Here is a 16,744-nt window from a genome sequence, read left to right as displayed (position 1 = left end):
CCATCACCCAATTGATTCAAGGGCTCTATCTACAAATCGCAGTCACTAGTAGAATTAATATAAGATATTTTATTAGCAACTTGATTATTTATTTAAAGGCAATTTCTTGTTACTGTGTATTAATGTATAACAAATTTTATTCAAAAAGAATATTGCTATATAACATATAGTGTAAGATGTTAAAGTTTAGAATTTTAAGAAGTGCACAATAACTTAACGATTACTAGGTAAATTACTATTTTTATAAATTTGCAAGGGCGGAGCCATATGCATCTCCACCTGGACTGTGGTCTGGGTGGGTTCCTCTATTTTTAATTTTTTTACATTGAGATTTTAGCCTAGTCAACTCAAACATAGAAGGAAAGACAACGCCCATAAATGTGAAAAATTTTGTATTTAGCCCTGGTATCACGGGTATAAAAAAGAAAGACAGAACCAAAGAAATTAAGATTTTACCTCAGAAATCTAATTATCATTAACTTAATTGATTGTATTATTTTATATTTTATTAAGAAAATTTTAGCTCAAGATGTATCAAATTTCTGGCTCCACAACCATCAGTGTAGCTGCCCACACTAAGCTAAGGGTAGCTCCGCTTGTTTTATGATCTCAATTTGTTCTTATGATGTGCAAAACAAGAGAGGTGGACAAGTCAAGTTGCAGTCTATGATGATGCCCATATTTAACTATGATCATCTTGAGAAAGGAGAAGCATTGTATGGTAGGTTTTCTACCTAAAAGTTGCGTGATTATTATTGTTGTTGTTATCCAGTTGATCTGGAAAATCTTATTGTTGAGGATCGAAGTTGAGTTTAGAGGGGGGGTGAATAAACTCTACTCGTTTTTCGTTCTAATGAAGTACTAGAATCCTGTTAAGAATAGTAGTTGATCTTGTGCGTGTACTTTCACCTGATTACAATGAAAATGTGCGGAAACAATCTGATGAAGTAGTAGAAAAACAGTAAAACAGTAGGCAGCAGTTGTTTATGGAAGTTCGAAGATAAACTCTTCTACGTCTCCCCTTCTTCTGTTTCCAGAAGGTATAACTAAAAGACTTTGGATATTACAGTACAACTCTTGTACACACCCACTTCAGAAGGACTTACACTTCAGCCTACTGAAACTCTTAGTTTCTCAACTCACAAATGTGCGTAACACAAGGTTCTGAAAAGACTCTTTTCAGATTACAAACTCTTCTTGATGAAGTATAGATAGTGTAGTGATAGTGAAGAGTGTGATGATCAGTAGCACAAGATGATCTTCAAATGATCAGATAATTGCTATGAAGCGTGTGCTACTTTTCTTTTTGTTGAACTTTAAGAGTGATTTCGATGTAAAAGCTTTGATCCTTGAAAATCTGTTTTCGTAACCTTGCTTTTGAGTAAGGTTTGTTACCCTTATATAAGAGCAACTGAGTTCAACGTCCATAAATCAGAATAGTCTTCAGATAGTCTGATAGAGTCAGCTATATTGCCAAAAGAAGTTCCTGCAACAAGACTGTAGAACAATCAGTTCTGTTTTAAACCAAAATGGGTAAGGTGCATTAAATGATTCAGTATAGCAATTAATGCCGCAATTAATATTAGTACTTGGAACCCTTAACGGTAACATTAAAGAAGTAACGTTAGGCAACGTCTTCTACTGGTTTTGTATAACTATCTCTTCTATCTGATTTAGTTTTACTAGAACAGCAGCTACTGATAAATTAGATGTTTGATTTGGTCTGCTGGTCTACTGGTTTTAGTTATCATCGCCACAATACAATTCATGTCTAACAATTTCCCCCTTTGTGGTGATGCCAAAACCTAATCAATAGAAAGTTGTTAAATAAAACAGATAATCATATAAACTGAATGATAATTGTCAATAAGGATTTAAAAGTATCAATTGATTCCAATATCCCTGAAAATAATTTCTTCAGACATCTTCTTCTTGATTTCCTCCTTGATCTCCTCTATCTGCCCTATGCCCTATCTTCCCCTTTTTTGGCATCAGCGGCAACCACATGAGCAAAGAGGTCATTCAATCGGCCTGAGATATTGTGAATGCCATCGGTTAGCATTTCCAGATACGGGGTCTGAGAAGAAATGCGATTATTCAGTGTAGCGATAGATTGATTTTGAGAATCAATCTTGGCATCCAAAAGTTCCACAGAAGTAGATAGAGATCGAAAGTGATCATCATGCTCAGTGAGTCGAGTAAGAATATTATTTTGATCACTGATGAGGGTGGCGTAAGATCTCGATATAGCTTGTCTGAAAATGGAAGTTTCAGCATACATCTTGTCTGTGGTCTCCTTAGTGAGATAGAGGTGTTTACCCATTGTTTCTCGGAAGGATTTAGCACCAGTAAATTCCGCAAGGTTTTCACAAGACATACGCTTCACTAACTCAGAGATGTTGTTGAGATCGTTTTGCAGACATAGAATTTGATGTTCGAGATTGAATGCATCGAGTTCCGGGGAGGGAGTGCGTACAACCATGCGTTGTTTGATTTCAGAGACATTCAACGCAGTAGAAATGGGAGCAACATCCAACAAAGCAGTAGTAGGAGCAGGGTCTGCTGTGCTTTCTGCTGGAGTTGCAGAAAAAAGAGGAGCAACAACAACCAGAGGAGTAAATTCTGCAGTAGAAACGGCCAAGACAGAGGCCAACACTTCTTCCGGTGGTACAGAAACATCCTGTGAGACTGAGGGACCTTCAGTAGAAGGAGCAAGCTGCTGATTCAGAAGAGCTGTCATCTCGACTTGATGAGCAGCAGAGAATACCTCTAAATTCGGTAGCAAAGAGGGAGCATCTGAATCTGCCAATTGTTGCCCTGGAGTAGGAAAGTCAGAAGGTGGCAACGAAGTAGCCGGTGCTGCTTCTTGAGTGGTTGAGACTGAAGGTATAATAGATTCAATGACTTCTTCAACCGAAGCCAATTCATGCACGGACAGCAGTGATGATGTCGGGATGTGTCGAGTCGGAGATGCAGGAGTACTGAGAGCAGAAGCCTTTGGTGAGGCTGTAGTCCTTTCCTCAACTGACTGTTGAAATACTGGAAAAAGACCGACATGATAAACAGTGGGCTCTCCAAAGCTTTGTTCTTGAGCAAGAAGTTGCTCATTCATCTGCTTCAATTTGTCAGAGAGAATCATAATAACATTTTGATCCTGAACAGCGGTAGGAACAGCAGGATCAAAATTGGATTGAAGAATTTGCAGAACTCATTCTAACTTCTGACATTTCAGCTGAGCGAAGACAAAATCCCTTCTTCGCAAGGCCTCGATGATATTTTCTGTTTTGGCCAGCTGAAAAACCTTCCTTTCCGCATTCATCATTTTGGCAAAATTTCCTTTTGTCTTGAAGTAACTCAAGGAATGGAATAGTCTCACATGATGCCATACATCAAAAAAATTCATGTCATCATGAGCAGAGGTCTCAATCTCTGCGAGATGAAGATCAACGCCAGTAGCCACAGTGGTTTTGTGACTAATAACAGGTGGTTCTTCCACCATTTTTCCCTTGCCTTTGTCAGAAGATGACACAGGCACGATTGGTCGGAAAGCAGAAGACCCGCTTGCTGATTCCCGAAAAACAATTCCAGATGTTGGCTTAAAAACTGGAGCAGAAGGAGGTGCTGAAACGGACGTAGTAGCAAGTGCAGTTGAAGAAGCAGTGGTCCTAGCAGAAGGGACCGCTTCTGGAAAAACCTGTCGAATAGGTACTTTCTCAATCTCAGACAGTGCTGCTGTCTTCTTAATCTTAAGAATTGTGCGAGATTTCTTCTTAGCTGGGGTTGGCACTGCTGTTTGAACACCAGCAGCAGACTCTTCTGGTGCTGTGTCATCTGAATCCAACGAAATGATCAATCGTTTCTTTGATATTTTCTTCTGAGGTTTTGGAGCCTCAGAAGCAGTGTCCCCAATTTCCTTCTTCATCGCCACAAATTCTGCCACTGTTGGCTTAGGCCTTAAAGCCAACACATTCGCTGCATCAATCATGGTGATGGGAGTCGCATCTAGATCACTGGTGGATGCAAAGCCAGCATCCTTGAGCAAAACGCTAATTTGAACCGCGAAACCAGAACTTCGCCTGACAACCATGTCCTTCATGATTCTGAAAATAAAATGACTCCAATCCACCTTAATCCCCTTGGTGATGGCAGTCATAACTTGAACTTTTTCCTTAGTCAACTTGTCGAATGTTCCAGCCTTGATCAAAATAGCTTTGGCCACAATATCGGCCAGAATCTGATACTCGATTTTTAGCAATTTCTTGTGACAGGAAGGAGACAGTTCTTCTCCAGAGGCTGAGAAAGAACTAAGCGCAATAGACATATCCAGCTTAGAAATGTCAGAGAGTTCAGAAACACCTGCAAGTGGAAGGAGGAAGACTGCTCCTAGATGAGCGGCATCAATGGAGATAGAAGCATCTCCTTGAGTATAAACAATCCTGCCTTCATGCACTGTGGCTTTAGCATAAAATTCCAGTAAAGCATTTTTGTAGATGACTGCTGGTGCTTCCAGGAATTTGCGGAGTCCCGATTGCTCAAGATCCTGAAACATTTTCAAGATATTCTCATCCTTGATGTTGAGAACCGAAGCAAAATTAACTTGATACGCGTTAAGAGTGTAAGCGTTAGCCATTCCTGTATGCAGATGAGATCAGACAAATTTGCAGTAGTTAGTGAAAGTAGAGAAAGCAGTAGCTGAAAAGCGATAGATATGAAACAGTAAAGGTTAAATCTAAAAGAATATATACAGCCGTCAGATAAACATAAAGACACGTGTCAGTATGTTCTTGGTTGAGTGTTCGAAAATTTTGCAGAAACAGTCAGATATTTGAAAATTTTGAAAATGAGCGGGCTGTCCAGTTGGTTACTGAAAATCAGAAGGGGATTTGTCATTTTATGATAACGTCTGCTGGAAGTTTCAGGGTGCTGAGAATATTTCAGCACTTTGACAAAAAAAACAGCAGACTCGAAGTTTTATCGAAAAGACAAACATCCTATCTGTTTTCTGAAAAGACGTCAAACTCTCAATCTGACTGAAAGACTGTTCCCCCTCGGTAACTGCAATTAATAAGTGGTCATAATTGCGATAAGTGACGCTTGGCCATCTTTCAATCTGAGCCGTTGAAACTGAACAGTCGCAATCTTGCGATTCACAAGAGTCTTTGTTCCCTCTATAAATACCTGCACATCTGGAACGAAGCTAAACAGATGAATGTAAAATGAAAACTCAAGTAAAGAAAGAGTTAGGGTTTGATTCAGGAGTCGAAGCAAAGCTGTTCAGAGAGGAGTTTGAAGATGTCATTCTTCACGTAATGATCCTTGAAATACACTCCTGGATTTCCAGTATCCACCACCAGACGGATTTGATGCTTTCATTAGTATGGATATGTTGCATCCATTTCTTCCAGAAGCATGCTGATGCAATTAGAGAGTGCTGGTGGATTGATGATGATAAAATCCCCTCTGATGCCCTGTAAGGCATCTAAAAAATAGATTAGTTCTAACAAGTCCCAAGCTTGTTAGATTCTTTCTAGGCCTTTCTTTGCTTAGAAAGTCTTGTTCGTGTTGAAGTGCTTATTAAGCAAATTACAGAGAACTTCTGAAGTCAAAAGCTAAAGATAACGCTACTGGATAAATAGCATTTAAGATCTACTGTTTTTACTTTAGCATGATGTAATGTACTGGAATGGTTTCTAATAAAATTTAATTTTCAGCACTTGACTATACTCTACTGCTTTTCTTCAAGTTCAGTACGATGAATAAGCGAATAATAAAAGTTAACCAAGATAATCAGAAAGTAATTAAGTTAAATCTATTAAACCAAGAGAGTTACGAAAGTAAGAAAACTTATTCTCTGGTAAGGGTTTCGTGAAGATATCTGCTGTTTGTTGATCATTAGAGACATATTCCAGACGAATGTTCTTCTTCTGCACGTGATCTCTGATAAAATGATGTCTGATGTCTATGTGCTTCGTTCTGGAAGAAGTACTGGATTTTGAGTGATTGCAATTGCACTGGTATTGTCACAGAATATAGGTGATTTGGAGGCTTGAATCCCATAATCTCTCAACTGTTGTTGAATCCACAGTATCTGAGAGTAGCAGCTTCCAGCAGCCAGATATTCTGCTTCTGCAGTAGATGTGGCTATGGAAGTCTGTTTCTTGCTAAACCAGGATATCAGCCTATCACCAAGAAATTGACAAAAACCACTTGTGCTTTTTCGATCTAGTTTGCAACCTGCATAGTCAGCATCTGAATATCCAATAAGATTTAACGATGAGTCATTGGGATACCATAAACCAACATTTTGAGTTCCTTTTAAGTATTTCAAAATACATTTAGCAGCAATATAATGAGATTGTTTGGGGTTAGATTGAAATCTAGCACAAATGCAAACAGCAAACATGATATCTGGTCTACTGGCAGTTAAATATAATAATGAACCAATAAGACCTCGATACTGAGTTACCTCTACTGGAATACCACTTTCATCTTTATCAAGCTTAATAGATGAGCTCATTGGAGTAGAAGCAGCAGAACATGCTTCCATTCCAAATTTTTTCAGAAGCTCCTTGGTATATTTGGCTTGATTTATAAAGATTCCAGTTTCTGATTGCTTGATTTGCAGTCCTAGGAAGAATGTTAATTCTCCCATCATACTCATCTCAAATTTATCCTGCATCAATTTTCCAAACTTTGCACATAATTTGGGGTTAGTTGACCCAAAAATGATATCATCAACATAGATCTGTACTAAAAGAGTATGCTTATTCTTGACTAAAGTAAACAAGGTTTTATCTACTGCTCCAATGGTAAAATCATGATCAATAAGAAACTGTGATAGAGTGTCATACCAAGCTCTAGGTGCTTGTTTTAGACCATATAGTGCTTTGTGTAATTTAAATACATGATGAGGAGAGAAATGATCGATAAAACCTGGAGGTTGTTCCACGTAAACTTCTTCTTGTAAAAGACCATTGAGAAATGCACTTTTCACATCCATTTGATATACTTTGAAATTTTTGAAAGCAGCAAAGGCTAAGAATATTCTGATTGCTTCGAGCCTTGCTACTGGTGCATAAGTCTCATCAAAGTCTATGCCTTCTTCTTGTCTGAAGCCTTGAGCCACCAATCTAGCTTTGTTTCTGATCACTGTGCCTTCTTCATTAAGTTTGTTTCTAAATACCCACCGAGTTCCAATGACAGCTTGGTGAGATGGTACTAGAAACCAAACATCATTACGCTTGAATTGATTCAGCTATTCTTGCATGGCTTCAATCCAACTAGGATCCAGAAGAGCTTCTTCAATTTTCTTTGGTTCATCCTGAGATATAAAAGCAGCATGCATATATTCATTAAACATTTGCCTTCTGGTTCTTAAAGACGCTGCTGGATTACCAATAACCAATGATGGAGGATGGGACTTTCTCCAGATAAACGGATTTAACTGAGCATCTTCCTGATTTGATACATTAAGATTGTTTTCCACAAAATCAGTAGTAGGCTCTAGAACATCTTCTGCTGGTATTGGTAGATCCAAAGTCTGTACTTCTGGTTCCACTAATGGAATGTCTGGTTCTGGATTTTGAAGATCCTTGGTATTAGCTTCTACATCATCTTCGCTGTCAATTTCCAGATGAATCCTGTCTAACCTGTTACTTAAATCAGATATGTTAGAGATTTCAGCACTGCTGTCTTCATCGAAGACAACATGAATCGATTCTTCAACATTAAGAGTTCTATTGTTGAAGATTCTAAACGCTCTACTTACAGCAGAGTAACCAAGGAATATCCCAGCATCTGATTTAGAATCAAATGCAGTCAAATGATTTTTGCCATTATTTAATACAAAACATTTGCAACCAAATACATGAAAGTAAGATACGTTAGGCTTCTTCCCTTTCCATATTTCATACGGAGTCTGGTTGTGTCTTTTGTTGACCATCGATCTGTTTTGCGTGTAACAAGCAGTATTGATAGCTTCAGCCCAGAAGCGCTGAGAGATGTCTGCATCTGCTAGCATTGTTCTAGCTGCTTCTTTTAGAGTTCTATTTCTCCTCTCAGCTACTCCGTTTTGTTGAGGAGTTCTGGCAGCTGAATATTCATGATGAATTCCCTGTTCATTCAAATATAGCTCAAGATACTTGTTAGTGAATTCAGTGCCCCGATCACTTCTGATTTTAATGATGGTGGTAGATTTTTCATTTTGAATCCTTTTCAGAAGCTTGATCAAGAGACTACTGGTCTGATCTTTTCCTGCGAGAAAGATTACCCAAGTAAATCTAGAAAAATCATCAATAACAACAAGAGTATACTTCATTCCCCCTAAGCTCATGATGGGAATTGGGCCAAATAGATCCATATTCAGTAGTTCCAGACATCTTGAAGTTGATTTGCTATCTTTGGTCTTGAAGCTAGATCTTATCTGTTTCCCAAGCTGACAAGCAGAACAAACATGATTTTTAACAAAATTAATGTCAGGTAATCCATCAACCATATTCTGCTTTTTGAGATAATTGATTGACTTGAAATTCAGATGATTCAATTTCTTGTGCCATAGCCAATGTTTATTGCTAAGAGAAGCAACTAGGCATGTAGGAGTATTGACATGATTTGAGTTCCAGGAGACTCTGTAAGTGTTGCCTTCTCTCTTTCCGGTTAACACAGTAGTTTCAGCAGAATCTCTAATTATGCATGAATGCTTCTGGAAAGCTACAGAATAACCATTATCACACAGTTGACTAATGCTGATAAGATTGTAACAGAGGTTGTCAACTAGTAACACGTCATTTATAGTGATGTTACCATGGATAATCTTACCCTTACCCATGGTTCTACCTTTTGAGTTGTCTCCAAAAGTTATCTTTGGTCCAGTACAACTCACTATCTCAGAGAGTAGGTTTTTCTGTCCAGTCATGTGTCTGGAACATCCACTATCCAGATACCATGTAGAGTTACTGATTTCTGCTTCCTTCTTCTGTTCCTGCAAACACAAATTTTAGTAACTGGTACCCAAATCTATTTGGGTCCAAGCCTTATCAGTCCTTTGGGAACCCACATTTGTACAACTCTTGGGGACTTTGTACTTTGGATATCCAAAGATGTGTGTGCAACAGAAGATCTGTTATTTCTAACGTTATGCATATCAAAATGGTGTTCTTCCCTTCTGTTTCTGTTTTCCAGTCTGTATCTCTTCTGAACAGGCTTTGTAGTAGCCCGAATTCCAAATTGGGTAATTAACGGATTAATGGTGATTAAGAAGGTTTAATGTGTAATTTTGACCGTGGTCATGATCGGACGGACCGAAGATGGTTCGGTAGCAACGAAGAGTTCGGAAGGTCCGAAGTGAGTTCGGTGGATCCGAACATGAGGTGTCAAGAGTCGATGGACACGTGGGAGTTCGGACGATCCGAAGTGTAGGTTCGGAGGATCCGATCATGAGGTGTCAAGAGCCGGTGGACACGTAGGAGTTCGGACGTTCCGAAGTATGTTCGGTGGATCCGAACATAGCCTATAAATAGTGCTCGGATTTCCTCATTTTGGATATTCATTTGTTGAGTTGTGGCTCTTCTTTGAGAGGTTTTGGAAGGTTTTTAGGGTTAGTGGTTGGTCGAGCGATAGCCAGGAGCTGCCAGGAGTGGTAGCGTAGCGACGTCTGAGTTTCGAGGCAATCGACATCAAAGGGCTGTCGACGGACGAAGGTAAACCCTAAACCTTTGGTAGTACTAGGGAGTACTGGTTTTGCTAGTTGAGCATGGTAGTATTGATTGAGTATGCTTTTGATGCGTAGGCTTGTGCTAGACCTGATTAGCGGTGTTGCGTAAGGCTAGGCTTGCTGTGATAGAGGTACGAAAGTACTATCCGAGATATCCTGGTTGAGTATACATTCATATATGTGTTGCATGAGTATTTGCTGCATTGTTATATGTCATATGATGCATGCTATTATGTCACGAGTTATGATGCATATTGCATATCATGTTGAGCTGTATCTTCTTCGAGATAGCCTTTACTGTTGAGCTGTATCTCTTTCGAGATAAGCTATATCTTGGGGCCGCTCAGCCCTGTCTTGTGGACGCATGGACACCGAGAGTACACAGTGGCCGACGGGTCGGGAGGGCTTCGGTGGTCCGGGACATTTTAGGTCCACGTCTGTCTTGTAGTGGATGCAGTGACCCAGAGGTGTACCGCGCGGCACTATCCACTTGGCGCCTCTAGACTGAGCATTTTGAGATCCTTTGTGATTCCTGTTTCTTGACTACCCTGGTATCATATCATAGCATGTGCATTTCATATAGGTTTGTATACTCATACTTTTGTACTGGGCGTTCTTATCGCTCACGTCCTCGGTTTTGTTTATTCTTGGACACCCCATTCCCACGGGGCAGACCTCAGGTTGGACAGCTCAGGAGGAGCAGGAGGAGGACGTTGAGTAGCTGGTTGGTTTAGTTTATCGGTATTGTTTTGATTCGATATGGTTGTATTGGGTATTGTTATTTTGAGTTATTCTAGACTTCGATTGGGTTGTATAACCATTATTTTGTTGACTTTTCCGCTGTTATCTCTGATTATTGTTAATTAGGTTAATTGCATGCTTAGTTCTTGCCTAGTAGGTGATTCTGGAACGGGTCACTACATTTATGGTATCAGAGCATGCGTATGATTTTGGAATATAGATTCTGTTTTGGGATTTCCGTTGACCATTTTACTAGTTTCCCATTCTATGTTGTAGCGATGGCTGACCATTTTGATAACGGGAGTAGTCAGGGGAGTGTAGGTCGATGGGGTGACCAGGACGATAGTAGGCGTCATCGTAACCGTGAACATCGTCATCGTCGGGATGGTCCTAGGCGTTTTGATTTGCATCGTTTCATTCAGATGGGGCCTAAGCCTTTAGTTGGTGGTGAGACTCCCGATGATGCTGAGGATTGGTTAGAGCGTATGGAGAGTTGTTTCGTTTTGTTCATCCTCTAAGCTTGATTTCGAGGACGAAATCTTTTTAAGGGGGGGAGAATGTAGTAGCCCGAATTCCAAATTGGGTAATTAACGGATTAATGGTGATTAAGAAGGTTTAATGTGTAATTTTGACCGTGGTCATGATCGGACGGACCGAAGATGGTTCGGTAGCAACGAAGAGTTCGGAAGGTCCGAAGTGAGTTCGGTGGATCCGAACATGAGGTGTCAAGAGTCGATGGACACGTGGGAGTTCGGACGATCCGAAGTGTAGGTTCGGAGGATCCGATCATGAGGTGTCAAGAGCCGGTGGACACGTAGGAGTTCAGACGTTCCGAAGTATGTTCGGTGGATCCGAACATAGCCTATAAATAGTGCTCGGATTTCCTCATTTTGGATATTCATTTGTTGAGTTGTGGCTCTTCTTTGAGAGGTTTTGGAAGGTTTTTAGGGTTAGTGGTTGGTCGAGCGATAGCCAGGAGCTGCCAGGAGTGGTAGCGTAGCGACGTCTGAGTTTCGAGGCAATCGACATCAAAGGGCTGTCGACGGACGAAGGTAAACCCTAAACCTTTGGTAGTACTAGGGAGTACTGGTTTTGCTAGTTGAGCATGGTAGTATTGATTGAGTATGCTTTTGATGCGTAGGCTTGTGCTAGACCTGATTAGCGGTGTTGCGTAAGGCTAGGCTTGCTGTGATAGAGGTACGAAAGTACTATCCGAGATATCCTGGTTGAGTATACATTCATATATGTGTTGCATGAGTATTTGCTGCATTGTTATATGTCATATGATGCATGCTATTATGTCACGAGTTATGATGCATATTGCATATCATGTTGAGCTGTATCTTCTTCGAGATAGCCTTTACTGTTGAGCTGTATCTCTTTCGAGATAAGCTATATCTTGGGGCCGCTCAGCCCTGTCTTGTGGACGCATGGACACCGAGAGTACACAGTGGCCGACGGGTCGGGAGGGCTTCGGTGGTCCGGGACATTTTAGGTCCACGTCTGTCTTGTAGTGGATGCAGTGACCCAGAGGTATACCGCGCGGCACTATCCACTTGGCGCCTCTAGACTGAGCATTTTGAGATCCTTTGTGATTCCTGTTTCTTGACTACCCTGGTATCATATCATAGCATGTGCATTTCATATAGGTTTGTATACTCATACTTTTGTACTGGGCGTTCTTATCGCTCACGTCCTCGGTTTTGTTTATTCTTGGACACCCCATTCCCACGGGGCAGACCTCAGGTTGGACAGCTCAGGAGGAGCAGGAGGAGGACGTTGAGTAGCTGGTTGGTTTAGTTTATCGGTATTGTTTTGATTCGATATGGTTGTATTGGGTATTGTTATTTTGAGTTATTCTAGACTTCGATTGGGTTGTATAACCATTATTTTGTTGACTTTTCCGCTGTTATCTCTGATTATTGTTAATTAGGTTAATTGCATGCTTAGTTCTTGCCTAGTAGGTGATTCTGGAACGGGTCACTACAGGCTTAGAGTTATAGTACTGGTAGTTTTTAACCTTCATAGGATGTTGTCTTCCAGAGTTGAATTCTCTTCTGAATCTGTAACTCTGGTCAACTTTTTCCTTAGGTTTAACGTAACCCAGACCATAGTGCGTTCTTCTGTTCGTTAGATTTACATTCCTTTCAACTGAAGCAGTAGGTACTACTGGTTCCTGTACCATGCTGGATTTCACAAAATGAATATATTTCCCTTTGCACATATCCAGTTTTGGCTTGGTATTCGTTTCAGAAGATCCTTCATCATTACAAAATCCGATACCACTCCTGTCTCCAGACTGTTTTTGTAATTCTTGCATCTTTTCCAATGAAACAGAAGACTTATTCCAAGCATTTAACAGTAGCGACAACTTCTGGTTCTCAGAAAGCACCTTCTGGTAATCTGCTTTGGCTCTTTCATTCTCAGTATCAATTTACTCATCTCAACTTGTAAATCATTACAGATGTCTACTTGCACGCAAGTTAACTTACTGTTCTGATTCTTTAAGTCCTGATTTTCGATCTTAACTTCCTCGAATGATTGAGAAAGTCTAGAATACTTTTCTACCATGTCATGTAAAGCATTAATCAGATCAGTTCGTGTAAATTCGTCGGAGTCAAAATCAAATACCTCTCCAGATGTCGAGGTTGAGTCAGTGTCTGCCATGAGACATTTTACTTCTTCTGAATCACTGTCACTGGAATGGCTTTCTGAGTCAGATGACACAGAGCTAGAGTCCGCCCACTTGGATTTGCTTTTTTCTGCAATCATCGCTTTTCGATCTCTTCTGGACTTTTTGTCATTCCTTTTGTGATCCTTTCTCTTTTGGTCATCCTTCTTTGGTTTAGGACAATCTGCAATGAAATGACCTATCTTTCCACAGTTAAAGCATCCCATATCACCAGATGGTGAGTCTTTCTTGAAGTTGCGATTGGGACCCTGATAAGTTCGATGGTTCTTCTTCATGAACCTGGAGAATTTCTTTACAAACAGAGACATAGCATCACTACTGATTTGTTCAGCAGTCTTCTCCAGAGTATTGTCAGTGATCACAGTCGGTAATGCCTGAGTTACAACTGCAGCAGCAGTAGAAGAGGCAGAGGCAGCAGCAGTAAAAGCAGTAGCAGTAGCAGCAAGAGCCTTGGTTGGTAGGCTTGAAGGCTCTTCTCCACTTCTCACTTCCAATTCGAACTCGTAGACTTTCAGATCTGCAAATAAATCGTGCAGCTCCAATTTGTTCAAGTCTTTGGATACTCTCATAGCCATTGTTTTAACATCCCATTCTCTAGGTAATGCTCTCATCACCTTGAGGGCTAATTCCCTGTTGCTATGCTCTTTACCCAGAGCAGCTAGCTCATTGACCAGGCTACTGAATCTTTCATCGAACTCATTTAGAGTTTCACCAGCTCTCATTTTTAGATTTTCAAACTTCTGCATGGCTACAGACAGTTTGTTTTCTTTTGTTTGCTCATTCCCTTCGCATATCTGGATGAGCTTTTCCCAAATATCCTTTGCAGTAGAACACATCTTTATCTTGCTGAAGGTGTTCTTGTCTAGAGTTTTATACAATATATCTTTCGCCACATTATCAAGATTGGCCTTTTTCTTATCTTCACTGGTCCATTCACTTCTTGATTTTTCGACCATCTGTGGTGCTCCGTCAGTGATAGCAATAGCTGTATTAGGCTTTAAGATTCTCAGTGGACCATCTGTGATGACATACCACATGTCATCGTCTTGTGCTGCAAGATGTGCTTGCATTCTTATCTTCCAGTCATCAAAATCTTCCTTAGAGAGCATAGGGATCTTGCTGAAATGTGCCATTTGTTGTAGTTTTTCACAGACAAGAATAACCTGCTCTGATACCAATTGTTGAGGATCGAAGTTGAGTTTAGAGGGGGGGTGAATAAACTCTACTCGTTTTTCGTTCTAATGAAGTACTAGAATCCTGTTAAGAATAGTAGTTGATCTTGTGCGTGTACTTTCACCTGATTACAATGAAAATGTGCGGAAACAATCTGATGAAGTAGTAGAAAAACAGTAAAACAGTAGGCAGCAGTTGTTTATGGAAGTTCGAAGATAAACTCTTCTACGTCTCCCCTTCTTCTGTTTCCAGAAGGTATAACTAAAAGACTTTGGATATTACAGTACAACTCTTGTACACACCCACTTCAGAAGGACTTACACTTCAGCCTACTGAAACTCTTAGTTTCTCAACTCACAAATGTGCGTAACACAAGGTTCTGAAAAGACTCTTTTCAGATTACAAACTCTTCTTGATGAAGTATAGATAGTGTAGTGATAGTGAAGAGTGTGATGATCAGTAGCACAAGATGATCTTCAAATGATCAGATAATTGCTATGAAGCGTGTGCTACTTTTCTTTTTGTTGAACTTTAAGAGTGATTTCGATGTAAAAGCTTTGATCCTTGAAAATCTGTTTTCGTAACCTTGCTTTTGAGTAAGGTTTGTTACCCTTATATAAGAGCAACTGAGTTCAACGTCCATAAATCAGAATAGTCTTCAGATAGTCTGATAGAGTCAGCTATATTGCCAAAAGAAGTTCCTGCAACAAGACTGTAGAACAATCAGTTCTGTTTTATACCAAAATGGGTAAGGTGCATTAAATGATTCAGTATAGCAATTAATGCTGCAATTAATACTAGTACTTGGAACCCTTAACGGTAACATTAAAGAAGTAACGTTAGGCAACGTCTTCTACTGGTTTTGTATAACTATCTCTTCTATCTGATTTAGTTTTACTAGAACAGCAGCTACTGATAAATTAGATGTTTGATCTGGTCTGCTGGTCTACTGGTTTTAGTTATCATCGCCACAATACAATTCATGTCTAACACTTATTGATGTATTTATCTTTTTATAATTGAGCTTCTCTTTAATCTTGAATGGAGAAATTATTCCGGTCATGTCCTGCCTGAATATTTATGTTTTTATCAATTGATGATTGAGCTCCTTTAAAATCTCGAATGGAGAAATGATTCCAGTCATGTCCAGTTTCCTGCCTAAATTTTTGTTCGGTGGAGTCCCGAGATTGTGTGTGCTATCTTCTCAGTAGGACTTTTTTACTCTTGAATGTTGTTCCATTAATACTTAACTACATCACGTCAAGGGCTTGAATTGAATGAATTTCTCATCATCTGTCCATTGGATTCTAGTATTTATACCTTTTACATATTCGTCGTGTTGTCTGTCAGCTGCCAAGCTATATCAATAGAAAACAGGGTATAGAGACTTAGATAAATTGTTTGCTTACATTCCTATGGTTAAAAGGTTTCTGGTCCAGATACCATGATGCTTATGCAACTTTACAATATAAACATATTTTTTTGGATGTGAAATGCAGTTGAATTCAGTCTGGTTTATGGCAACGTGAACCTTTTTTTTTTCTTTCATATTGCTGATTTATTTCACAATTCAAATCCAGCTATGGAGTTGGCCTTGTCCCTGGAAAAGTTAACCAATGAGAAACTTATGAATCTGCACAAGGTTAGATTGCTGCATTTACTTCCACATTAGCACAAAGTTTCTTTTCTATTCTTTGCATTAAGGGATCACCATTACTTTTGCGTAATTGATAGGTTGCCGAAGAGAACAATGATATTCAACTGGCTGATTTCCTGGAGAGTGAATTTCTGGTGGAACATGTGAAGTATCTATATTCTCTTACTTTTTTTGTAGTTATTATAATGACATTAATAAAATCGATAGACATTTTTCAACTATTGAATGCCCGTTTCAACTTGAATACTAATTGTGTCGCTGATCAGGTCAAGTCAATCAAGAAGATATCCGAATATGTGTCTCAGCTGAGGAGGGTTGGTAGAGGCCATTGTATCTTTTCGTTCTTTCCTGTTTATTTTCCTTTAGTGGTTATTTATATTTTCTTAAATCTTACTCGTGGATGTCATTTCCAGGTGTTTGGCACTTGGATCAGATGCTTGTAGTTGATGCAGCAGCAGCTTGAGAAAATGTTGCTATGTTTACAACTAGTTGCTGGTGCCACACATATCTGCGATCTTCTCTGAATAATGTTTCGTAGTACTATTTTTTCAGTTCAATTCAGTCAGAGCTATTTTCATGCTTTAAGAATGATTGAGGAAGTAGTTTTGATTCAAAAACATAACATGTAATGCTATCTCTTAGCAATTGAGTTGCTATTTCATATTATCTTTTATTTGTTATTATTTTGGACATAAATTTTAAGGCAAAAACTTGTGTGAGACGGATATCCTATTTGGGTCATCCATGAAAAAGTATTACTTTTTATGTT

The 16,744-nt window shown here is 39.5% G+C and overlaps 1 protein-coding gene across 1 annotated transcript in view; it reads left to right on the top strand.

Moving 5' to 3' along the window:
- The window catches only part of LOC140831402 (ferritin-3, chloroplastic-like), a 28,730-nt gene extending 12,059 nt beyond the window's left edge, over positions 1 to 16,671 (top strand). Inside the window, exons 4-8 of the mRNA XM_073195156.1 lie at positions 637 to 721; positions 15,899 to 15,960; positions 16,053 to 16,118; positions 16,242 to 16,305; positions 16,389 to 16,671. Coding sequence (XP_073051257.1) covers positions 637 to 721; positions 15,899 to 15,960; positions 16,053 to 16,118; positions 16,242 to 16,305; positions 16,389 to 16,438 — 327 coding nt within the window. The 3' untranslated portion in view covers positions 16,439 to 16,671. The remainder of the gene's footprint in view (positions 1 to 636; positions 722 to 15,898; positions 15,961 to 16,052; positions 16,119 to 16,241; positions 16,306 to 16,388) is intronic.
- Positions 16,672 to 16,744: the final 73 nt, after the last annotated feature.

Source organism: Primulina eburnea, chromosome 5, assembly GCF_022965805.1.
Source record: "Primulina eburnea isolate SZY01 chromosome 5, ASM2296580v1, whole genome shotgun sequence".
NCBI classification, from domain to species: Eukaryota; Viridiplantae; Streptophyta; class Magnoliopsida; order Lamiales; family Gesneriaceae; genus Primulina; species Primulina eburnea.
The sequence above is the reverse complement of the archived record's forward strand: the minus strand, read 5'-3'. Positions and strand labels throughout refer to the sequence as shown.